Here is a 27,182-nt window from a genome sequence, read left to right on the forward strand (position 1 = left end):
CACCAAACTTCATATAAATGCATTGATTATACTTAGATAAAATATTGCCATTATGAGTATTAAAAGTTGGATTATTTGTTATGGATTTTTGTTTCATGAAGTGTAATTAGATGACTTACCTTAAAGGAATTCAAGATCTTAATATGCTAAATGGGAATTTTTCTTCTTCAAAGGGGTGACCTTTGAGATACACAAGTTCTAATAATTCTGTCACGGGTCAGAATATTTTTGGAATATCTCTAAAGAATTACTTTTATAATTAAGACCCACACAAGTGCTTTATTATCTTCTCATTACTAAACTCAGCTAATTATTCATCTTATTAACAAGACTCTGTGCCATCAAACTTCACCAGGTTTTCAAAAATAGTCACATCCACCTTCAAAAAACCATATGGACAACACCAATCAAATTATCACTTTACATGTTTTACATTCAAAAGAGTGTTTCCTCTCCAAAACAATTACTTCAAAGACAGAGATTGAAATGTGCCTCAAAGAGTAACAAATAAAATTTTCAAAGTGCCTTGATCAATAGCAGTATTATTACATTAACATTAATTGTTAGTAGTATGCTGAGGTCATTTTTTTATGTCTATAAAGAATTTATTTGGAGAACATAAAGACTTGGAGGGATCACTATGACTGAATTCAGTTCATGAATACCTGCGTTCATTCAAGTTAAAGGTACATTAGTATGCTCATTTGACCATACAAAGTGGAAATATAAGACTCCACAAAAACTGGGCTGTCAGTTCTTGGAACCTATCTCTGCTTTCATTTGTGGCAGCTCTGCTTTAACAGCCTTCTTCAGCTTGGGTACACCTTCCACCCAGATAGTGTTTGACCGCCTTCTTGGCCCACGTGGTGGGCTCTGATTCAATCCATGCAGGCTTGGCATTACTGGAAGCACATGACTCTAAAGGAGGCAGTATGAGGCGTTGCATTAAGCTTCATGGCACATTCAGGATCTCCTCTATTATGCATGGTCCCAGGTGATAAAAATACAAAGATATAGCCCATGGCTTCAAGGTTCTCTCCACTGGAGTGGATGAGGGCAGCACTGAGGTGGAGAGGAAGGGAAGGACAGAAAAAAGTAGGCAAACATTCACATAGCCATGAGATATGTCTGTGTGGTATAGGTGGGATGTATATAAAATTCACATTTTTTTTAAACACAGAGAAGGGAAATATTTGAAAGCTGATCAAAGAGAAGAAGAAGGATATTTATTCTCTTTTTTTCTCCAGAGAATAAAACTTGGTGGAGTTCCTGTTGTGGCTCAGTGGAAATGAATCTGACTAGTACCCATGAGGACACAGGTTCAATCCCTGGCCTTGCTCAGTGGGTTAAGGATCTGGTGTTGTTGTAAACTATAGTGTAGGCCAGGGACTACAGCTCCGATTCACCCCCTAGCTTGAGAACCTCCATATGCCAAGGGTGCAGCCCTAAAAAAGACAAAAAAAAAAAAAAAAAAAAGAAGAAGAAAAAAAGAAAAGAAAACTTGGACTAGTAGTTAGAAAGTACAGTGAAGCAGATTTGGGCTCAACACAAAGGAATTTTTTAACAGCTACAGTTGTCCAAAAATAGACTAAACCAGCTATCTGGAAAGAGTAGCAAGGTCTGAATCACAGATGTTTATTCAGAGGCTGTGCAGTGGTGATCTGTCAGGGTGTGTCACCAGTGGTATGAAAAAATGAAAAACACATGATTTCCAAGGACCGTTCTCTCTCTAAAATTCTACTCTAAAATTGTTCCTCCAAATTCTTTATGTTTGTCCAAATCAGTCTTATTACCTTATATTCATACTTTATAGATTGCTAAAATTCAGATTATGAAAAATCTGTAAGAGTAAAGGAACAAATGAATGTAAAGGTACCTGGTAGAATACTTAACAATTGTTAGTTGAATTTGAATCAGTAAAAAATAAGCCAGTGAAAAGAAAAGCTTTGAGGCCTTTTAGGAAGATATGGCATACCCAGATATCCAACTACCCAAATTTCATTCCTTCCCCCAGTCTTAATGGAGGGCTGAGAAATGAACTTGGGTTTTTAGCAAGAGGTTTGAGGTAACTACCACCATGTGGTACCACCTCGCATTCCACACTGTGGACAGAGAGAATCCATAGTCAACTCTATAAAAGTTACAATGTCTTCCTTAAAGAGTGACATACATGCTTATAGCCAAAAATATGGATAATTCCTGGAGGTTTGTGGAATGTAGAAGTTAATCTATAGACTTCCTATTGGTTTAGTTAGCCATTTGCCCAAGAGGGAAAGAAGATAATTCAGTTATTGATCAATTTAATTTTGAGTACAGGATTTGATTAAAGAATCTATTGGAAATTTAGGTGAAGGTAATATTTTAAACAATATTTTTACTTATGACATAAAAGTTACATGCTCTTTGACTATGGTACCATAATTATTAAGATTGGTTACTCAAGATTTGCTTCACAAAAGAAGTATAAATTATAATAAGGAATAGGAAATTTCCACTGTGGCTCAGCAGTAATGAGCCTGACTAGTATCCATGAGGATGCGGGTTCAATCCCTATCCTTGCTCAGTGGGTTAAAGAATCTGGCATTGCCGTGAGCTGTGGTGTAGGTTGCATACATGGCTCAGATCTGGCGTTGCTGTGGCTGTGGCATAGGCCAGCAGCTGTAGCTCTGATTCAAGCCCTAGCCTGGGAACTTACATGTGCCATGGGTGTAGCCCTAAAAGCAAAATAATAATACTAAGAAGAAGGAATAATAGTTCTATTAATTGAGCACCTTCTATGTAATTTATCTGTATTATCTTTGATAATATAGATTCTGTCATTTCCATTACACGGATAAAGTCACCAAGATTCCTCAGCTTGTAAATAACTAAACACACTCAAATCCAGGCAGTTTGCCCTTGCACCCCACTTTCTCTATACAATACTGCCTGGGTTCATCAGACAAGCTGTCCTCTAGCTAATAGAATGGAGATGGCTCAGTTGTGCCCCTTCTTTGAGCTGCAAATCATTTTGGAATTCACATCAATTGTATTTCCTAAATTAACTAGAGAGTGGATGGATGATTAGCAGGTAATGTCCTGTGTGGAAAAACTGACTTGAGTTCAACAGCAGGTATCTTCTTGCCTTTTAGAAAAACTTAGATTTGGTGCAGTGCTAGATAAGTATATTAATCTGTAAATATTAAGGTGAACATTTTTGTTGGATACATGGAGAGCTTAAAACACATTAAATTTTGCAAAGAAAAAAATTAAGCCTGTAACCATGATTTCCCCTGAAGTGTAAAGATGATATGGAAATGAATATGCCTTCCTGTTTTCAGTGAGGGAATTTAATCTGAGTGGCATGTTCAGGATGTTTCTAAGGAACCTGCACACTCTATGAAGGTTTAAAATATTTTATTTTCCTGATATTTTTCCTACTAGCAGTAAATGAAGTCCTCATAGGCTTTCTTTTTATGTATATGTATGTGTGTGTGTGTGTGTGTGTATATATATATATATATATATAAAATGATTTTTATTTTTTTCCATTGTAGCTGGTTTACAGTCTTCTGTCAATTTTCTGCAGCATGATGATGGAGTTATACATACATGTATACATTCTTTTTTCTCATATTATCATGCTCCATCATAAGTGACTAGACATAGTTCTCAGTGCTACACAGCAGTTTCTCATTGCTAATCCATACCAAAAGCAATAGTCTGCATCTTATTAATCCCAAGTTCCCAATCCATCCCATTCCTTCCCCCTTGGCAACCACAAGTCTATTCTCCAAGTCCACGATTTTCTTTTCTGTGGAAAGTTTCATTTGTGCTGTATATTAGATTCCAGATATAAGTGATATCATATGGTATTTGTCTTGCTCTTTCTGACTTACTTCACTCAGGATGAGAGTTTCTAGTTCCATCCATGTTGCTGCAGATGGCATTATTTTATGGCTGAGTAGTATTCCATTGTGTATATATACCACATCTTCCTAATCCAATCGTCTGTCGATGGACATTTGGGATGTTTCCATGTCTCAGCTATTGTGAATAGTGCTGCAATTAACATGCAGGTGCTTGTGTCTTTTTCAAGGAAAGTTTTGTTCAGATATGTGCCCAAGAGTGGAATTTCTGGGTTATATGTATAGTTTTCTAAGCTACCTCCACACTGATCTCCATAGTGGTTATATCAGCTTACATTTCCACCAACAGTGCAGGAGGGTTCCCTTTTCTCCATACCCCCACCAGCATCTGTTATTTGTGAACTTATTAATAATGGCCATTCTTACTGGGGTGAGGTGGTATCTCGTGGTAGTTTTGATTTGCATTTCTCTAATAATCAGTGATGTTGAACATTTTTTCATGTGCTCATAGACTTTCCAAGTGTGGTTTTGGATAATGTTACATAAATGTTTTAGAGTTTTATAGTAGGGAATGTGGGTAGCAATATCTTAATGTTCAAGTATTATAAATAATACTAACAAGAGCTACCCTTTTTTAAGTAGGGACCATGCTTTTACATGCATTTATTCAATCTGTGCAACTTATGAGTTGAGTTTCATTACCCCCATTTTATGGATAAGGAAATGGAAGCTTCAAGAGTTTATGCACCATAAGTTCATTCAGGTAGTAAATAAAGGCCTGCATTCAAATTCAGAGATATTTGACTCCCAACCCATTCTACCTCACTTTAAGTTTTATTTTTTGTAGAGAGAGAGCTTCTAAATAATGCACTTCTGAATGGTACTGAATAAAACCTTTAGAAGCCCTGAGTTATTCTCAGTTTCTATACAAGCTAAAGTTTTTACAGCTTTGTTGGTAAAGGTAAAAAATTTTTGTCTGTGTATCATGACTAAAGGACTCTTGCTGCTGAAGATGGAATAAACGCCTAGTTGTATGATGAGGCACATCAATCTGCGCAGCAGCATTAAAAACCTTTTTATACAAGTATTTTGTTTTTATTTTAGTACATTTAAAATTCTAACTATGAACTATTTCAAACACAGAAAGCTATCGCAAAATATCCTGTTAGACATCTATGCCACTACCGTCTGAATTTAATACCTATAACATTTTGCCATATTCTTTTCGAAGCTTTTTTGTAAGAAAATTTTGATAAAACTACAGTATCTTCACCCTGTTGCATTAGCTTTCATGTCTCCCCTGCGATCTTGACTATCCTGAAGTTCATGTGTGTTCTTCCCATGTATACCTTACATATTATTGCTTACTTAAGTATGTTCATACAATCATATATTAGTTGGTCTTATGTGTTTTTGAAATATACATAAATCACATTATATATTCTGCTTTTTTCACTTTTTGTATTTTTTAGAATTATCTGTATTGGTACACATATATCTTACTTTTCATTGTAACTGCTATATGATAGTATCCCATTTTTGTTTATGCATACCATTTTTGTTTATTCATTCCTCTGTTGCTAAATATTTAGCTTATTTTCCCTTTTTGTCTATTATAAATAATGCTCTAATGGAAATCCTAGTAAATGTCTCCTTTTGCACATTTGCAAGAGCTTTTCTGGATTATATACCTGGGAGTGGTTATTTCAATTTCTATTTCCAGTGACAGAGTAAAAGAGTTTCCCAGTGTTCTCACAAGAAGGTGGTATTATCAGAATTTTAAAATTTTGTTAGGAGGAGGGGTAAATAAGAGGTTTGGGATTAATATACACACATTACTCTATGTAAAATAGATAATCAACAGGGATCTACTGTATAGCACAGGAAACTCCAGTTGGTATTGTGTAATAACCTATATGGGAAAAGAATCTGAAAAAGAATGGATATATGTCCATGTATAACTGAATCACTTTACTGTACACTTGAAACTAACACAACATTATAAATCAACTTCAGTAAAACATAAAAGACAAAATAAATAAATTTTTGGTAAGTACCAAAACAACTTCCCTCTAGACTTCAAAAATGTCAGCATCATGAAAAACAAGGAAAGGCCAAGGAGCTGTTCCAGATTAAAGGAGACTCAAGACATATCTAAGAACAATATGTGATCTTTGATTGGAAAAATGAGACAAGAAACTGTATTAAACATGCTGGGAACTCCAAGAGAATATTCTTGTTCTTAGAAGATACTCACAGAAGTAGTTGGGGATAAAGGGACATGATGTCTGAAAATTATTCCCAAATGTTGTAGCAGTATAATAATAATAGACACAGAGAGCAAGATAAAGCCAAGCGTGATAAATTTTAACATTGGTGATCAAGGTGAAAAGTCTATTTGAAATAAGTCACTTTATTTTACTTTTGGCTTTTCTAAGGGTTTGAATTTTTTCCAAAAGAAAAAATGTTTGCCAAACTTATATGTGGAAATTGGTATTGATTTTTTTTATTCATGCTTCTCTGATTGTTAATGAGATTGAACATCTTTTCATACATTTGTTGATCATTCCATTTACCTTTCTTGTGAATTTAAATAATTTTTCCTGATTCTACCTGGCTGTTTGTCTTTACTTTATTGGCCTGTCAAAATTTTATCATGTCCCGGATGCTGCTGCTTTGTTGGTATGTTATGTAAGCAGTTTCACTCCTTCATGTAATGGGTTCATTATGGAGTCGCAGCCTATGAATCTGTAAAAGTGACTTTATTTTTAATAATTTCCCTCTCACTCTCTTATTTTTAACTCTTCTGCTGAATGGAGGATCAGTGTACAACATCTTGTCAAGACCCTATAACTTTTGGTTATTAGAAAGTCTCATTTTTTTAATTAAAGAGACAGTTTTATTTATTTTGTTTTGTCTTGTCTTGGCCTTTTAGGGCTGCACCCGCAGCATACGAAGTTCCCAGGTTAGGGGTCAAATCAGAGCTACAGCTGCCGGCCTACACCACAGCCACAGCAATGCCAGATCCAAGCCGTGTCTGTAAACTACACCAAAGCTCACAGCAACGCTAGATCCTTAACCCACTGAGCAGTGCCAGCGAACAAACCCATGTCCTCATGGATACTGCTGGGTTCATTACTACTGAGCCACAACAGGACCCTTCTTTTGAAACTTAAGTCTCCAAATCAAATCTAGCGCTCTGTTCCTCACCCCTGGCACAAGCTAAACCTCTCTGTGACTCTAGTGGCTAAGACTGTGGACTGCTTTATTCACACCTTCCCCTGGTAAACTTCTAGGTGCTCATCCTGCCCCTGGAGAGGGAAGAGGAAGAAGCCAAAAGGCAAACTTCTTTCCCTTGAGTTAACTGTAGATTCAGTTTCTTCCTTGCTGTTTGTCACTGCTGCTCTAACTCTGACCAAATGTTGATATCCTGCTGTGTCTGGCACCAAAATGCTGCCTGTCAGCTTAGAGAGGGCTTGTTTAGGGAGTCTGAAAAGGTGATGTGGGCTGCTTTCCCTTGGCATAGCTCCCTGATACTGCGATCTGGCCCTGACTTGTGGTGTGGATCTAATTTTCACCTTTTCCATAAAGCTAGCCTGTTGTCCAAGCCCCATTTATGGGAAAGATTATCCTTTTCCACTGATATGTTTTTCACCCCACATGGTGGAAATTTGTCTCTGTTCATCAAGTATTGAGAGGACAAGTCAGAGTTACCTGGTGGCTCAGAGGCTTAAGGATCCAGTGTTGTCACTGCTGTGGCTATGGTTACATTTGTGGCTCAGACCCCGTCCCAGGCCCAGGAATTTTGCATGTGGCAGGCAAGGCAAAAAAAAACAAAATAACAACAACAACAACAACAACAAACACACAAAAAAACAAAAAACAAAACAAAACAAAATTATGGGTTGACTCCAATGGCTATTCCTCTCTTATCTCAGATCTCTTTTCTTTCTGACTAGATTACCAGAAGCAGACCAGCAAGTCTGCCAGAGTAGATGTTTAATCAGGATGTTTAATAGATGCCAGGCTTCCTTTGGAATAGGCGACTCTAAGCTTTATGAGTAACGGCCTTGGGTTTCCTCCTTCCCTCAGCTTCTGAGGAGGAGGCTGCACCCTCACGCTTTCACATGGGTAAGGGAGAGAATGACCTCAGTCCCCCCAAAGCCCACGATCCCACCTATGGCTCGTTCCTTTTCCTTGTGGGAGGTGAGGAAGAAGTCGGTGGAATTCAGCACCGGTCTAGTGATTCTCAGTCAGCCATGAGGAGAGGTGGCTAGCTCCAAGTGCTCGTGGCACTGTGGTCTTAGCATCTTTTGTCATCAGTTTTGGGTTCATCAACAATTCCAGGACCATGGGAAAAATCCCATCTAATGTAAGATTTCATCAGTATCCTTCCTTGCATGAAAGTTTTCAATTGTCTCAATGTGTTCAAATTTATTAGCCTTTTCCTATGGCTTGTCCTTTCTGTTAGCTTTTTCAGGAACCATTACCCTATTCCTTACAAAGTTTTTGCTTTTCACATTTAGATCTTTCATCCATTTGGATATATATATATATATATATATATATATATATATATATATATAATATAGTGTGTGTGTAAGATCTAATTTTAATTTTCCCACAAGGATAGGCCATTGTCTCAGCACTATTTGTCAAGTAGTCTTTTCTTTCCCATTAATTTGTATTACTGCCTCTCAAGCTGCTTTTAACTAGTAAACATTTGTTTTTTCTTTCTATAGGGCTATGCCTGCATTATCCCCTAAACTTAATTATATCTCTGATATATCCACCTGTCATCATGAATTGTTGCACTGAAGTTTCATTGGAGAAGGGATTGTGTTCACTGTTGTATCCCCAGTGCCCAGTACCCAGCTCAGAGATGGCGCTTACTAAATATTTGGTGAACGAATAAATGAGTCCTATCTAAGATCCGCTCAGCTGTGAGTGTGTCCTGGGGTCTAGATGCTATACAACATCACAGGTTTTATACATATTTTTACTGATAAAATGGGCTTTTCCTTTTCCATAACATGGGCTCCCTCTTGATCTGTCACTATTCTCTGACACACGCATCTCAAATCATCCTGGACTTCTCCCTTTCCTTGACCTTGTCATCTAATGGTCACTTTGGTTTGTAAATTGCTACTTGCTTAAACCGAGGTATATTTTCCACTCACAATATCTGCATTTCAGTTCAGAACTTTTTTCTTTCCTTTCTTATCTTTATTTATTTATTTATTTATTTTTGTCTTTTTTATCTTTTTTAGGGCCATACCTGCAGCATACGGAGGTTCCTAGGCTAGGTTGAATCCAAGCTGTAGCAGCTAGCCTACACCACAGCCACAGCAATGCCAGATTCAAGCTGCATCTGCGACCTACATCACAGCTCATGGCAATGCTGGATCCTTAACCCACTGAGCGAGGCCAGGGATCGAACCTATGTCTTCATGGAGAGTAGTCAGATTCATATCTGCTAAGCCATGATAGGAACTCCACTGTTTTATCTTTTTTTTTTTTGTCATTTTGCCTTTTCTAGGGCCGCTCCCTTGGCACATGGAGGTTCCCAGGCTAGGGGTCAAATCGGAGCTGTAGCCACCGGCCTACGCCAGAGCCACAGCAACGGGGGATCCGAGCTGCATCTGCAACCTACAGTACAGCTCACGGCAACGCCAGATCCTTAACCCACTGAGCAAGGGCAGGGATTGAACCTGCAACCTCATGATTCCTAGTTGACTTGTTAACCACTGCGCCACGACGGGAACTCCCCTTTTTTATCTTTTAATGTGACGTTGGATATATGCACAAGAATATGTGTAATATATCATCAATTATGAAGATTAATAACATGCACACTTAGGAAGCCAGCAGCTCCCTGAAAGGGATAACATTACCTGTCCATTGACTCTGCATGGGTGCTCTGCCCTGGGCCACACACCTTTGCCTCCAAGGGGTAATCACTATCCTCCAGTTTGGGTGTTTCATCCTCTTGCTTTTGGTTGTCTTTTCAAATATGTGTGTGTATATATATTCCTAAAAATGCATTATGTAGATATACTTGTTATTGAGTAGCTTTATAAGAATAATCTCATATGTCATGAAGACTGCAACTTGAATTTTTCATTCAACATTTATGCTTCTAAGATTCATCCTGTACTGTTGTGTGTGACTATGGTTCATTAATCTCATTAATTAAATTAGTAAACACAATGATATTACATTGTGTAGCATATCATGCTTTATTTGTCTATTCTTCTATTGGTATTTGTTTGGAATGTTTCCAGGGTTTTTTTTTTTTTTCTTTTTTTTGCTCTCTCAGACAACATTGCAATAAATGTTGTTTATGTCTCTTGGTCCACGTGGCGAAGTTTCTCTAGGCCCTGTACTATGGAGTGGTCTTTCTGGGTAAAAGGATATGCAAGTATTCAAATTTAAAAGATAATGCTAAATCAGTAAGGGGTAATAAGTACAAACTACTCTATAAAATAAGCTACAAGGCTATATTGTATAGCACAGGAAAGATGACCATTGTTTTATAATAACTTTAAATGGAGTGGACTCTTTAAAATTATTGAATCACTGTGTTGTACAACTGAAGCTAATATAATATTGTAAATCAATTATACCTCAGTTTAAAAAAAAGATGCCATGGAGTTCCTACTGTGGCATAGTGGGTTAAGAATCTAACTTCAGTGGCTTGGGTTGCTGTGGGGCTGCAGTTTCCATCCCTGGCTGGTGCAGCAGGTTAAAGGATCCAGCATTGCTGCAGCTGTGACTCAGTTTCAATCCCTGGCCCAAGAACTTCCATATTCCATGAGTGTGGCTATTAAAAACAACAACAAAAAGATGTCAGGAGTTCTCCTGTGGTGCAGTGGGTTAAGAATGTGACATTGTCACTGAAGTGGCTTGGGTCACTGCTGTGGTGTACGTTTCATCCCTGGCCTGGGAACTTCCACATGCCATGGGCAAGGCCAAAAAAAAAAAAAAGATGCCAAATTGTTTTTCAAAGTGGTCTACTTATAATCATACCATTTAAGTACAAAATGTCCTATTGATGCTTATCCTTTCCAATAGTTGGCATTGTAATATTTATTCCTTTTTTCTTTTATGGGTGTAAAATTATATCACTTGTTTTTCTTTTTCTAGTTTTATTGAGATGTAATTGATATATAACACTGTATAAATTTAAGGTCTACATCATAGTGATTTGACTTACATACATCATGAAATGATTATCCTAATAAGTTCAGTGGACAGCCATCAGCTCATATAGATATAAAATTAAAGAAATGGAAAAAAACTATTTTCTTGTGATGAGAGTTCTTAGGATTTACTCGCTTATCAACTTATCATTTTCATATGTAACATACAATGATGTTAATTGTATTTATCATGTTGTACATTACATACCTTGTACTTATTTATCTTATAGCTGGAATTTTGTACCATTTGACTGCCTTCATCCAGTTCCCCCTCTCTCTAGCACTAGCCCCCCAGCTCTCCCCATATCCTTTTAATTATAACTTTTATTTCCCCAAGAAAGGAGTTTGAGGTTGTTTTATATGCTTGTTAACCATTCGCACTTCCATTTCTGTAAAGTGTATATTTGTCTTTTGCCCATTTTTCTATTGGATTATTTACGTTTTTCTTATTAAAGTTCTTCATGTATCTTGGATCCAAGTTCTTTACCAGTTTTTATAAGTAGTCAATATTTTCTCCCACTGTGTATTACCTTTTCATTTTTATATGATGTCTTTATAAACAGAAGTTTTAATTGTAAAGAAATTGAATTTATCAATCTTTTGTACTGTAATTAGAATTTTTTATCTTGTTTAAAAAACATCCAGCTCTACATTTAATTTATAAATATATTCTCTTATACTTTCTTTTAAGGAATTTAGAGGATTTACTTATTTTTTTTTTTTTTGGTCTTTTTTTTAGCTATTTCTTGGGCTGCTCCCGCGGCATATGGAGGTTCCTAGGCTAGGGGTCTAATCGGAGCTGTAGCCACCAGCCTATGCCAGAGCCACAGCAATGCGGGATCCGAGCCACGTCTGCAACCTACACCACAGCTCACGGCAATGCTGGATCGTTAACCCACTGAGCAAGGGCAGGGACCGAACCCACAACCTCATGGTTCCTCGTCGGATTCGTTAACCACTGCTCCATGACAGGAACTCCTAGAGGATTTATTTTGGGAGTTCCCTGGTGACTGGTGATTAGAACTTGACCCTTTCACTGCTATGCCTTAGGTTCAATCCCTGGTCTGGGAACCAAGATCCCACTTCCAGCCCCCTACATGCTGCAGTGCTTTAACCCTTTTTCTGTATGGTATAAAGTAGGGCTCCAATATAATTTTATCCAAATGGATAAATAGTTATCTTGTAAGAACCATTATTACTTTGAAATATATTCACAATATATATAGTTATGAGAGAAAAACATAACAGAATATATGGTATTTAGAAAACATAGGATGTAATACATATAATAATCAGTATATATACAAAATTTAAAGAAAATTTTGTATTGGAAGGACATATACTAAAAATAACAACAATGATTATCTTTGGTAGGTGGGATAATTGATGATTTTTCTTTATTTTTTTGTTTTCTGTATTTTCCAACTTATCTATATTGAGCATGTATTTATATAAATTTTTAAACAGTGAGAAATGAGATAGTGTCTATAGAGGATAATATAGCAGTCAATGCACCTTAAAGAGAAATTAGTTGAAAAATAAACCATGAATTGAAGTCTTTCAGCTTAACTTTTTTTGCAAAGCTTCTTGCATTCCTGGAGCAGGGTGGGGATGGAGTAAAAGGGTGGATTAGTGGTAGGTCAGATGAATGTTTGTGGATTATCCAGTAAAACTCAGTATGTAGGGAAGAAAAGGGATTAAGTTCTGAAATCTGGGCGAGTCTTCTGTAAATAGTTACATACAATTTCTCTCCCCTGAGATGTTTGCTTTACAGGTACATAAGACCCTTTGGAGAATAGGATCCAGATTACTTACGTATATCATTGGTGATCGAAGTTTTTTTTTTTTCCCCCAACAGCAGATAATGAAAAGACTTATAAAACGATATGTTTTGAAAGCACAAGTAGACAAAGAAAATGATGAAGTTAATGAAGGTAAGCATCTTCAATGTGAGAAACATCCTTTTACAACTAACTTAATGAACGTGGAAGACTTCATATTGAAGGATACTTTAAAAATCCAGTCTCGGGTTACAGTTTGGGTTCCTCCAAGATTGTCAGGAGAATCTTATGTTACATCTCTAAAACTTTGTCCTTTTAAAGAAACAGTTATTTAAAATGTCAAACAGATTCAATTTATCCCTGTGGAATGGCCTGATTCTTTTTTTTAAAGAAAAATTTTATTTTTAATTACTTGATGAATTTTATTACATTTATAGGTGTACAACAATCATCACAACCAAATTTTGTAGTCATTCTTAAAATGAAAATACTGCTATCTTTCTGGGAGCTTTTAACCCCTGTTACGTAAGTAGTCTTTAGTTTCAGTGAGTTCACATGAGTGTTAACATTTTTCCATTGATGGAAGTAAAATAATGGTCAGCTCAAACAACATCCACAGTTCATCAGAAAAATCTTTATTTTGTTATCCAGAAGGAAATCTCTACCCTGTTTTCCCCACCCACTGTTTCTCTTTTGCCTTTCACTTTTATTCTTGGAGTCTTACTTAAAGATGCCTGTTTTTCCAGGCATATCCCAGGCAGAACATCTGTTTGGACTATAAAATTTTTTCATCAAAAGCTGTGGTGTAGGAGTTCCCTTGTAGCACAGTGGGTCAGGGATCCAGTAGTGTCACTGCAGTGGCTTGGGTCGCTGCAGCGGCTTGGGTCGCTGCTGTGGCACTGGTTCAATCCCCCGGTGGGGACTTCCACATGCAGCAGTTGCAGCCACAGGCCCAGAGTTGGAAAGAAATCAACCAGGGAGAAATAAGTTGCCCTAAAAATGGAAAGCACAGTTTTCAACCCAATGAGATGCCATTAGATCTGTCTGCACTGATAAGAAAGGCTAACAAGTAAAATTGTTGATGAGCTTTGAAGCCATTACTTGATTCATGCAAGGAATCCCTTACAAATCTGGGTCAACAAAGTGGTATGCTTTGGAAAAAAAGAAATCTAAGAATGTGTGATTGAAAACCAGCAAAAATCCAGTCATGGTGGCCTAGAAACAGTCTCAGGGAGACAGGATTGGAATTGAGTTTTAATTTAGAAAACAGAAACCTGGTCAGTTGTACCATAAACTCCCTGAAAACAAACAAAAATATTAAGTGATGGGGGAATTGGACTGTCTTGACAGCATCAAAAACAAGGAGCATCGTCCAAGTCCTTTTACACAAAAGAGGAAAATGAATTAATGAGTATTTGGCGTTTTGAATGAGGTTCTAAGAAAGTATATCATATAACTTAACCTCCTAACTTAATAAATGGGTAATTTGTGTTTCCTGTATTGGCGGACTAAATACCACACTTAGTTTGTAGGCTTCCTTATAACTAAAAAGGAAGAAGAATGTGGGGGGGAGGTGAAAGGGGGCTCCCTGGTCTTATGGTCCACATATGCCAAATGGTGTGGGAATCCATTTCTTCCACAAAAGCCTAGACTTGTGATTTTTGAATTTGATCCATTTATTTCATCTATATTGCCAAATATGAAAGGAAGGACTTCTTTTTTTTTTGGTGGTGGGGGGCCAGAAAAGGAATCAACAAATGTGTGTATTCCTGAAGAAGTGTTAGAACTCCTTAACATAAAGATGTTCTGATTTTTATATAGTAAAACAACAGAGATTATACTGTAAAACATCATAAAGATACCAGGAAATATCATGAAAGTTATGTTTTACGTGTGATTTTATTATAAAAAGCTGTTAAAGTGCCAATAATTTGAAGAATCATTTCTTAGATTCAGAATAAATTCCTGTTCCATAGTTTACCTTTCGGGGCCAATGGTTTATCTATAGTACGATTATTTGTAAGAAATCCAATTTTTAATTATAATCTATGTATGCTCAGGTATTACTGCCAAGTCAAATTATAGGAATAGTCTCCACGGCCAGGGGTCTATGTATATACACATTGCCAGCGGCATCATGTCTTAACTCCTTAATCCACCATTGCTTGTTATTTCCTTAGAGAAACTAATTTGTTTGTTTCTTGACTCCATGTTCATTACCATGGCCTTCCCTAAGAAACACCCCTGCTTTTTTTCCTTCCTTTCCCTTACTTCAAATTTGACCTAAAACTTACTTCTTCCAGGTGCGTATTTGCCTGTTAAATAGATTGATTCATTTTTAGTGGCATTTCATTTTGCTAGGAATCCATTCTAGCCTAGCAATGGGAGATGGTCTATGTAGGTGTCCACTCTTAGGGCTCAGGGAACCAGAACTCCCTGAAGACAGCAAGACGATTCCCTGATTATAAACCAGTTAACAGAGAAATCACTCTGTGTTAAAAGATGGCTGAGCCACAGGGCAATACCTGAGCTGAGTCTTACTTTTAAAACATAGGTGGACCACGTCTTTAGCTTTTTTCAAAGGTCAGTACATTTTTAAAGGTAGACATTTCTTAAACATTTTAAAGGAAAAAAACAAAACAAAATAATTACATTGTGATGATATAAGACAAATGTATTACTGTTGTATTAATTTCACTCTGTTTTTTCCTACATCCGAAGAGCAAATTACCAATTATATATTTTTAATATAAATACCGTAGGTGAATTAAAAGAAATCAAGCAAGATATCTCCAGCCTTCGCTATGAACTTTTGGAGGACAAGAGCCAAGCAACTGAAGAATTAGCCATTCTAATTCATAAACTCAGTGAGAAGCTGAATCCCAGCATGCTGAGATGTGAATGATTCAGTAACCTGGACTTATGGCTTCGACTATAGCACAAATGTGGGCAATAATATTTCTAAGTATGAAATACTTGAAAAAACTATGGTGTAAATTTTTAGTGTTAATTACCTTTATCATGTGAATCTTTAAAAGTTAGGTCTTAATGATTTTACTGTTTCATCACAAGCAAATGGTCTTCATTTTAATTGTCTGCCTTGACATTACAAACAGTGACATGCCATTGTATTTAAAGGCCCAATATTACTACATTACTGACATTTTTGTTTGTTTTAGAATAAACTCTACATCTTTGCACTACCTGATTGCCTCCAAGAGACTGTGGCTGCTTGGGGACAGGGACCATGTCTTATTCATTTTCGTGTCTCCAGCATCTAGTACAGTGCCAGATACATAGTAGGTGCTCAATAAATGTTGTTGAAATCAGCTGAACTGCCAACAAAATACAAATAAGTATTAAAAGGCCATCACTATGTAGCATACCGTCTCTTGTCCAAGTGCTGAAGGTTTGTTTTTGTTTTTTTTTTTTTTTTTGAAAAACAGAAGCTGAAAAAAATTTTACAGACAGCTATGGCATTGTCAAATTTTCTTAGAATTTTTGGCATCACTGATAATTCTAGAACCTTTGAGTCCTGAATGAAGAATTTTACAATGAAATGGGTTAATGGAAAATATAATAACGTTACATATTTAAGTTTCAGAGAATTGTTCAGAACAACACATTAAAGACTTTTCTAAAGTATATACTGTTTGCTTTCTGTCAGGTTTTACTGGTTGTTTTTCAGTAATGTGAATTTAGTCAGCGAAGTGGTAAATTTTTTAAAGTTGGGGGTTATGCAGGTTGGTAGTTTTTATCACCTCCTAATTTCTGCCTCTGATGCGTTAATGCAAAAATAAGTTATCAAAAACTGGCTTCATATCTTTGTCTGTCAACACCACTCTGAGTTTTGGAGGGTATGCCATGGGAAGAAATAGAAAAAAGCAATGAGCAATGTCTGTGTGCCTGGAAAGGCGTGTCCAAGCATCACCAGCTGTGTTTTATTTCCCTTTAAGGCATCACTTGCCATCATTGCTTCCAATGATTGACATCCTTTTTCTTTCTTTCTTTTTTTTTTTTTGTCTTTCTGCCTTTTCTAGGTCCACTCCCACGGCATACGGCGGTTCCCAGGCTAGGGGTCTAATCGGAGATGTAGCCGCGGGCCTACGCCAGAGCCACAGCAATGCAGGATCCTTAACTCACTGAGCAAGGCCAGGGATCGAACCCGAAACTTCATGGTTCCTAGTTGGATTCGTTAACCACTGAGCCACGACGGGAACTCCAACATCCTTTTTCTCATCAAGGCATTTCAGTTATACTTGCTACACAAAAAGATTGTGATGTGTATGTATCTGACTTACCATAGAAGTGAGGTGAACACTAGTAATATCCACAATGCCTCATAACTACTAGACAAAGGGATATAGGCTGGTAAGTGCCCTCATCTCTTCACGGACCATAAAACACTCAATGTATTGTTATTTTTTTTAAGCTAGCTAGGTTTAAATCTCTCATAGAGTTAGCTTGTCCTGATTCTTTTCAATCTGTTCCCATCAGGTCTTAACAGAATACAAATTATGATTATAGCTCAAAGATAGTTTTATAGGTTCTAAAAGCTAATTAAGGGAGTTCCCTTCATGTCTCAGTGGTTAACGATCCTGACTAGGATCCATGAGGATGTGGGTTTGATCCCTGGCCTCCCTCGGTGGATTAGGGATCTGGCGTTGTGGTGGCTGTGGTGTAGGCTGGCAGCTGTAGCTCTGATTCGATCCTAGCCTGGGAACTTCCATTTGCTGTGAGTGTGGCCCTAATAAAAAAAAAAAAAAAAAAAAAAAAAAAAGGCAATTAAATACACAGTGCTATGAAAATAATTGCTATCATACATGAAGGCTCTCTAGACATGAAGACAAAAATGAACATTAAATGGAACCACATAAAATTCTTTAAAGATTATTTCTCAATTTCTACTTTTTTGGGACTTTAAAAAAGATCTTTATACATTTTTGCTACCATTGTAGGATATTTCATTAACTTTTGTGCTATGCTAGTAGTATTTTGTCCTAAACATTTTTCAAACTATGTATTTTATGTAATGCCTTAGAACTGAATAAAATACTTAATTTTTTTCATTATTACATGTTATTATACTTTACATTAAAATAGTAAAGACAGGGAGTTTCCATGATAAACAACATTTTCAGTCTTATATATAATATTGTCTAGGATTCCAAAAGAGGAAATGTTTGCTTATAGCTATAGAACAAAATATCAAATATTTTTAATTGAGGTTGGGAAAATGTTGAATGTAAAAGTGTCAGATTCAGCTAGTCTAGGATTCTTGGAGTCTTTTTTGGGGGGCCACAGTCAAGGCATGTGGAAGTTCCTTGGCCAGGGATTGAACCTGCACCACAGGTGTGGTCTACACCACAGCTGCAGCAATGCCAGATCCTTAACCTGCTGAGCCACATGGGAACTTCCTCTTGAAGTCTTGAATGAAGATAAAACTCATGTCATCTGTGCCATGGGAGTACACACATTATTTTTTTAGTCCATGCCTTTCACAACTCTAGAGCTCTCAACATTGGTTGTTTTTCCTTTGTTTACTATGTGTAAAACTAGCATGTTTTTGCTATTTTATTATTTTCTTCCTTTATAGTTTCTGGATGGTAGTCAAGAAGGAAGATACAATGCCAAGGTAAGGTGGATACTATTGATACTATGGTTACCCTGCCTTGGTCCCCTTTGATGGACCAGTGTGTGCCTCTCTCAGATACTGTGTGTTGGTTCCCTAACAGTTCCCAGCTATCCTGTTCCCCAGGGAATTGCCCTCAGATGAAAGGAAGCAGCCTCAGCCTGGCTCTTAGGACTTCCCTTCCTCACACCAATGACTAGCCATCTGGGGTGGAGGCACAAAAAGCTGACCCCTTGGGTTAAGGTAGGGCCAACTTTTTGGTGCAGTTCATGCTCCAGAGCTCTGAAAAGGATTAGGCTGAAGCTAGATTCCAGCTGAGACTATATCTTTGTTTAGCTTCTTCCCTGTTTTATCGTGATTCCCCTCCTTCCCTTTCTCCTGAGAGCATTATGTCAATAAAACACCACATACAAATCCTGTTAGACTTAGCTTCTAGGGATGCACCCTAAAACAGAGTTATTGCTGTGGTGACATAGCGGTGAGATGAAGATTAGTTTAAAGGATTGCTGTGAGAATTAATATTTCTTTGAGGTTAAGGATAGCCCTGGGCCAGCAAGTCCTTGTGTCATTTACTATTGTCTAACAGGCACATTGGGCTTAAAAGTAAAGCTCAAAGAGCTTGATGGAGCAGCTTGGAGAAGGGAGCACTTTAACGGGACCAAAAGCAACTTGTCTAACAAAAGACATTAGGTGCTTATGATTAATTATAGGACTATTGGAGTCCAATATCTCTTACTTTTTGACTTCCTTGCTTTCTTACCTTTTTTCCTCAGTCACAGATAAGATCATATAAAAAAGTGGCTTCTTAGGCTTATTGTTTAAGAAGTTGGCACTTTGTAAGTGCTGCTATATTAAACTTACTGAGAACCCTTGACTTGATGGAATTCATATTATGTTGAGAAGCTTGATTTCACCAACTTGAGATAAAGTAGGGAACTATGCAAACTAGTATTCAGTGTCTTCAAAAAATTCTGTGCACTGGAGTTCCTGTCTTGGTGCAGCAGAAACAAATCCAACAAGGAACCATGAGGTTGCAGGTTTGATCCCTGGCCTCAATCAGTGGGTTAAGGATCCGGCATTGCCGTGAGTTGTGGCATAGGCCGGCAGCTGCAGCTCCTATTGGACCCCTAGCCTGGTAACCCCCATATGCTTCAGGCGCAGCCCTAAAAAGGCAAATGACAAAAAAAAAAAAAAAAAAAAAAAAGTTCTGTGCACCATGAAAACTTAAAAATGACATAAATATGTTGTGATTACTAAAAGCAAAGTTCGTATAATTTGGGATAACTCTCTTTTCCCATCATATCCAGTATATTTTGATTCACGTGTGTGAGGCAAATGAGGGCAGCTTTTGTAAATGGAAAGGTGCAGTGGTCTTGTGCCCAATGTCTAAAGAGAAGTGAAGCCACATTAATTGTGAATTGTGTGTCCTGAAACAAAGCATTTAGCTTCTCTGGTCTCATACATCTCCATTCCAAGTTATGCTCCAGCAGGGGTTCCTGGTCTGTGGGCATTGTAGAGTTGTTTTAGAATGTTAATATCATCTTCTAAGGTAGTAATGTAAATTTTCTGTTCACAGTTTTTTTTTTCTTTTGGAATCATAGTATTTCTTTTTTTAGTATTTGTATGAAGTGTTTATAGTGATACTAACTGTACATATTTACCCCCAATTTTAAAAATATGTATAACATATCAAAATGTTTACTCTTTATTTTTCATTCCTGTTTTTTTCTTTGTGGTTTCTTCTATTCCTTTTAAGATCAAACAAATTACTTTCTTTTATGGGCTGAATCTTGTTCCCTCCCCCGCCCCCATTCATATGTTGAGGTCCTAAATCCCTAGTACCTCAGAATGTGATTGTATTTGGAGATAAGACCTTTAAAGAGATAATTAAGTTAAAATTAGGTCACTAGGGTGAGTCTTTATCCTACAGGACAGTTACCCTTTTTAGAAGGGGTGATTAGGACACAGACCAACACAGAGGGAAGACTGCCATCTGCAAGCCGAGGGAAGATGACTCGGATTGGTGTGGTTCCCTGATGACACCTTGGTTTTGTACTCCTAGCTTGTGAGATCCTATAAGAAAATAAATTTCTATTGTGTAAGCCATTCAGTTTGTGGTACTTATTATGGTGGCTCTGTCTAATACATCTTCCAACCCCCTAAATTCCACAAAATTCTATAACAATTCTATCTCTTCTATGGCTTTATTTTTCAATTTGCTTTCAGAACTTATCTCTATTTTTGTTGAGTCTAAATAGATATTTTCTCCAAATTGCTGTACAGCTACACTGTCTTCAGGCATTGTTGTCTATTTCAATATGGAGTTATTTTAGCCTCATTAAAAAAAAAAATTGTTCGGAACATCCTGGGACCTGGGCAAAATCTTCTCAGATCTCTGTGTAGGAAGTAATTTCTTAAGAACCTCTTCTCAAGGGTTTAATGCTTGTCTCGCCATCAGTAGACCTTTGTAGACCATGGAAGCTTTTCATCTGTAGTATTTCTGTAGGAAGAATAGGGTATGCACAAAGGAAGGACTGGTGAAAGCGAGTGTAGGAATGTCAGCTCTCAGTCAGATCCTGGGTCACTCTAGGCCAGCCTTAGGGTCCCTGAGGCCTTTTCAGGATGTGTGCATGTGATTTTGAAGGTATTTTCATAACACCAAGATGCCTTTTTTGCTATGTTGATGTTTGTACTGATGGTACCAAAGCAATGGTGGTTAATACTGCTGTTACTTAAGCATGAATCAAAGCAGTGGCTTTAAACCGTAGTTGTAGTCATCTTATTCTACATGTCACATATTACAGAAAACAAAGTTTCTTGTAAAAATGTCCTTTATGAAGCAGTGAAAATTGTTAATTTTAAGTCTCTTGAGTACACATCTTTCATTATTCTGTGGGGTAACGTGGGAAGTAGGCATAAAGCATTTCTACTGAATATGGAAGTAAATTAGTTGTTCAAGTGAAAGCACTTGTATGATTATTTCATTTACTAGCTGAACTCGATTTCTCATGGAACATTATTTTTGTAAGCATGACTGACAAATTATGATTATTCAGACTTGGATATCTGGCATGCACTTTTTTGTGAATTCAAGAAAGGAAACTCATTTCAGAGAAAATAACTGACATTTATTGTCAATGCTTAAAATTTGAACTTTTAAGCACAAATTAGAATTGTGCAAAATTTTGTATTTATCATCTGAGACTGACAGCTTTCCAATATTTCAAAACTTTTCTAATGGAATCTGTGATAATAGTAACAAATGTACTTTTGGGGATGTTGTATAATGAAGCCACATTCCACACAGCACCTAATTTTTCAAAAACTACCACTTGTTGAATTTGGACCACATTTTCTTCATATACTTACCCCCCCCCCAAAAAAACCCCAAACCCTAATATATACCAATAAATTTTATGCAGAAGTAGATCTGAGAGTCTCCTCTTCACTATTCAGGAGAACAGCAAATATATTTGCAAACAAAGCCAATCTTTGTACTTTACTTTGAAAAATAATTATTTTTTTCAGTAAAATATGTCGAGTTTATTTTTTTGAATATATTAGTTCTAATTTCTAATATGGTATCAATTGATCATCTTTTTTGGGGGGGGGCGGTGCATCTGTAGCATATGGAGTTTCTCAGGCTAGGGGTCTGTTCAGAGTTGAAGCTGCTGGCCTACAGCCATAGCAATGCCAGATCCGAGCCAAGTCTGCGACCTACACCACAGCTCACTGCAACTCTGGATCCTTAACCCACTGAGCGGGGCCAAGGATGGAACCTGCATCCTCATGGATGCTAGTCAGAGTCCTTTCTGCTGAGCTGGAGGGTAAGTCCAAGAGATAATTCTTTTTTGGGTGGGGGGCGCACCCACAGCATACGGAGGTTCCCAGGCTAGCGGTGGAATTGGAGTCACAGGTGTGAGCCTACACCACAGTCACAGCAACCCAGGATCCTAGCCGAGTCTGCTACTTACACCACAGCTCGCCTTAACGCTGGATCCTTAACCCTCTGAGGGAGGTCAGGGATCAAACCTGCAACCTCATGGTTCCTAGTCGGAATCGTTTCCACTTCGCCATGCCGGGGAACTCCCAAAAGATAATTCTTATAAGCAAAAGGTCTTTGGGGTCCTCAATAGTTTACTGTAAAGGGGTCCTAAGGCCAAAAATTTGAGAACTGCTGCTGAAAGCTAATCCTTATGGCAGTGAAAACTAATTCTTGGAGAGACCCCTTTCCAGTGGCGGTGAAACAAGTCAGAATCAACCAGGGCTCCAAATCAAGGGACAGCACCGAAAGACTTAAGAGATGCAGCTTAGGGCGGAGACGTGGATCGGAGACTGCGTCTTCTGTCTCCCTGGAAACCACCCTTCTTGTGTCTCCGGGACCTCGCCCTCTGTTCCTCTCGGCCTCTCATTGGAGCGGGTTAAGTCAGTGGGCGGTCTGTCAGGGCTTCATTTCCGTGCCGGCCCACTCGCAAGAACGTACTGACGTCACGCAGGACGCCTCTGCCCTGTGGCTCCGCCTCGGCATCCCTCTCCGAGGCCAGAGTAGCTGGCGTTGCCCCTTCAGGGGGGACGCGAGTGGGTCTTCCCCTCGGAGGCCTGGGCTCTGGCAGCCTCTGTCGCCCTTTTCCCCGCCTGGCGCTGCCCAGCGCGGTGCTGCCGTCATGGATCTGAATTTAAACCGAATGGATTATTTACAGGTAAACCTGAGGGGCTGAGGCAGACGCTGCGCGGGGAGACCCCCCTCCCTGGGAGGATTCGATCCTTCCCCTGCCGTGTGTGGGGGTCTTCTGGCGCCTGTGAGATGGCGAAAGAGCGGATCTGGATGCCGCCCTCCCGACACCTTCCTAACGGGCAACTCTGGCTCGTCCGTGACGGTCCACGGGGACTCGGAAAGAAGCGGCGTGCGCCCCGGAGGTGCTGCCTCCCTGGTCCTGAAGATACTCCGAAAGTTCTGACGCGATCCCGGGTTCCTGCCCAGGGCCCTTTTCCTCCGCCCCGGCTGCAGCTACCTCTGGGCTGCTAGCAACCTCCCGAATCTCCTCTCTGCCCAGTCCCTTCTCCCAAGCGCCAGCGCTCACGAGCCAGATCATAATAAAAGCAACAACCATTATCAAGCACCTAGTGTATTCCAAGATCTTAACATAAGAAGTTTATTTAATCCTCATACAAAATCTCAAAGTAGGTAATATTATAGGTGAGGCTTAGAGAAGGTAATTTGTATATTAGTGAAAAAGATGGAGTTCCTATATAAAAGTCACTGACTCCGGAGCCAGTGTTTTTTCTCCTCTCAGCACTTGAGCCCTGAACTTTCCCTCTTCTCCATCTCCTCCTTTTTTCGGAAATCCTCTTTTGGCTAGTGGTACAATGTTTGCCTTGTCACTTTCTTTGGGAATTATGCTAGGGACTTCCCACCTTAGTATCTTCCATATTCAACTGGTCACCACATTTTGCTGCTTTTATCTCCTAAATGTCTCATGATTCTGCCCCATTTTCTCCTCCGTCTTCATTACCCCCTCTTCAGTTCTGATCTTCTTGCTTGGATAATTGAAATATCCTCCTAAATGGGCTCCTAATCTCTAGCTTCACTTCCCTCCAAGCCATTCTTCACACCACTTGCTAGATGTTTCAAAAATGCAAATATAGATAGATTACTTTAAATTTTAAAACTACTTCCTAGAATACAGAATAAAAGATCTATACGGTATGCAAATTCTTTCATGATGTGTTGTTTCCCCCATTTTCTCTCCCTTTGGTCTCATCCTTCTCCCCTACTATGCAGCACTAGTGACAGTTCCCTGCTGAACAAACCATGCTGTTTTCATCTTCTGTACCTTTTTTTAAAATAATCTTCGTCAATTAGATTGGATATCATTGTCATCAGCATGTTTTGTATTTTAGCAAAAATCATGTTTTTTGGAAACTAATCTGTTTCCAAAAATTTTTAGTTACTTTACAAAAACTCTTTAACAATGATATGAACTTGTAAAAGAAGAATTCTAGAAATATATGTGTATGTACATATATATATAGTTTGTGAAGTATCTTGCCGGTAATGTCACTGAATTATTTCTGGCTGAACAACTTTATAGCATAAATTTTACTTTGTTTCCTATATTCTGACTTTTGTGACATACTTCATTAGGAAATAAGTTCATTGCTAATAATTATTTCGTATAACTAATTAATTGCAATAAGATAAAGCTTACTATGGCTAGAATCTGCTGGTTCTTTTTATCTATGCTGTAATAAGTTCAAGTTAATGTATCAGAAAGCATTTACTAGATGGCTGGTGTTTTCTTAGGTGGGAGTGACCTCTCAGAAGACTATGAAGCTACTTCCTGCCTCAGGAAACAGAGCTACGCAAAAGGTAATGTAGAGATTTCTCCCGTATCGCTTTAGCTGTGAAGGAGGAGAGATTTGTATTTCCTTCTTTTTGGTAAGTAAAATTTTTTTAAACACCAATGCTAAAATGGAAATGAATTAATTTGAATAGAGGTTGAAATACCAGGGGACATTTACAGGCAGCAATTTTCTTAGACATTATAATTACTATGGGGACTCCTGTCAGGGCTCAGCAGTAACAAACCCCACTAGTATCCATGAGGACATGGATTCCATCCCTGGCCTCACTCAGTGTGTTAAGGATCCGGTGTTGCCATGAGCTGTGATGTAGGTCGCAGACAGACCATGGCTGCTATGGCTGTGGTGTAGGTTGGCAGCTGCAGCTCCGATTCAACCCCTAGCTTGGGAACTTCCATATGCTCTTTGCAGCCTTAAAAAAAAAAAAAAAAAAAAAAAAAAAAAAAGGAAATAGATAAATAAAATTATTATGTACAATTAATAAATAGTATAAGCAAACTAGTTAAAAACCAAAATCCATTTTTCTGGTAATAATTTACCCTGTGTGTGTATATATGTGTATCAGATTGTATACATGAAAAAACAAATATTATACACAATAGAATGTAGAGAAAATGCTTTTTAAAAACGTTATCATACTTTTAAGCATAAATTTTTTTGTTAAAGTTTAATTAACAATATTTTAATAGCTGAAAAATAAATGCAATATTCCTATATATTAACATTTTATCAAGATTTCTGATTGTCATTTATTATATTCAGTCTACTAGAACAGCAGTTCTCAAACTTTTTCATCTCAGGGCTCTTTTTTACTCTTTTTGTCAAAGATCCCTTTATCTTTTTAAAATTTATTTTTAAATTTAAGTATAGATAGTGTACAATATTACATGTTACAAGTGTGCAGTATAGTGATTCACAATTTTTAAGTGTTATATCCTTGTAGTTTTTTTGTTTTGTTTTGTTTTTTACATGGCTACATCCATGGCATATGGTAGTTCCTGGGCCAGGGATTGAATCTGAGCTCAAGCCTGCACCTCTACTGCTGCAGTTTGATTCTTAATCCATTGCACCAAAGTGGCAACTCCTCCTTGTAGATAATAATTTGTAACTCTTAATCCCCTACTCCTGTATTACTCCTCCCCATTTCCCTCTCCCCACCGGTAACCACCAGTCTTTATATCTGTGAGTTGGTTTTGTTAAAGTCTTTTGTTTGTTTAAATTTTTAGATTCCACATAAAAGTGATATCATCCGGTATTTGTTTTTCTTGGCTTGACTTATTCACTATATCGTACTCTCCAAGTCCATCCATGTTGTTGCAGATGGGAAAATTCCATTGTTTTTTATAGATGAGTAGTATTCCATTGTATATATATACATATATACACACCACATCTTCTTTATCCATTCATCTGTTAATGGACACTTGGGTTGTTTCCATATCTTGGCAATTATAAATAATGCTACTGCGAACATTGGGGTACATGTATTTTTTTGAATTAGTGTTTTTTTTTTTTTTTTTTTTATTTTGGATGTATACCCAGGAATGGAATGTTGGGTCAAATGGTAATTCTCTTTTTAATTTTTTGATAAAGCTTCATATTGTTTTCCATAGTGGCTGCACCAATTTACATTCCCACCATCAGTGTACCAGGCTTCCCTTTTTTTCACATCCTTGCCAACATTTGTTATTTGTGTTCTTTTAATGATGTTCATTTTGATAGGTGCGAAGTGATATGTCATGATTTTTTATTTGCCTTTCCCTGATGGTTAGCAATGTTGACTATCATTTCATGTGCTTGTTGGTCATCTACAATTACTCTTTGGAAAAATGCCTATCCAGATCTTCTGCTTATTTTTTAATTGAATTATTTGCTTTTTTGATGTTGAATTGTATGAGCTGTTTATATATTTTGGATATTATCCCCTTACTGGCCATATCATTTGCAAATATTTTCTCCCATTCAGTAGGTTGTCTTTTCATTTTGTCAATGGTTTGTTTGTTTTGCTGTACAAATTCACTTGTTTAATTAGATCTATTTGTTTATTTTTGCTTTTATTTTCTTTAGGAGATGATTTATGTAAGAGTGTTCTGCCTGTGTTTTCCTTTGGAGTTTTATGGTATACAGTGTTACGTTTAGGTCTTTAATCCATTTTGAGTATATTTTTGTGTATGGTTAAATTATCGAGGATCCTAAAGAACTTTCATTTGTATAGGTTGTCTCTATCAATACTTACTCAATTAATGGAGTTCCCATTGTGGCTCAGTGAGTTACAAACTCGACTAGTCTCCATGAGGATGCGGGTTGGATCCCTGGCCTTGCTCAGTGATTAAGGATCCGGCATTGCTGTGAGCTG

The 27,182-nt window shown here is 37.7% G+C and overlaps 1 protein-coding gene across 7 annotated transcripts in view; it reads left to right on the top strand.

The window, feature by feature from the left end:
• The window catches only part of TRPC3 (transient receptor potential cation channel subfamily C member 3), a 76,974-nt gene extending 60,940 nt beyond the window's left edge, over positions 1 to 16,034 (top strand). For 2 of the 7 annotated variants that reach the window (XM_005666891.3, XM_021100465.1), the window contains 2 exons: positions 12,909 to 12,984; positions 15,594 to 16,034. In XM_005666891.3, the coding sequence (XP_005666948.1) occupies positions 12,909 to 12,984; positions 15,594 to 15,736 (219 nt within the window). In that variant the 3' untranslated portion in view covers positions 15,737 to 16,034. 7 annotated transcript variants of the gene reach the window in all.

This window comes from Sus scrofa, chromosome 8 (assembly GCF_000003025.6).
Source record: "Sus scrofa isolate TJ Tabasco breed Duroc chromosome 8, Sscrofa11.1, whole genome shotgun sequence".
Classification (NCBI taxonomy): domain Eukaryota; kingdom Metazoa; phylum Chordata; class Mammalia; order Artiodactyla; family Suidae; genus Sus; species Sus scrofa.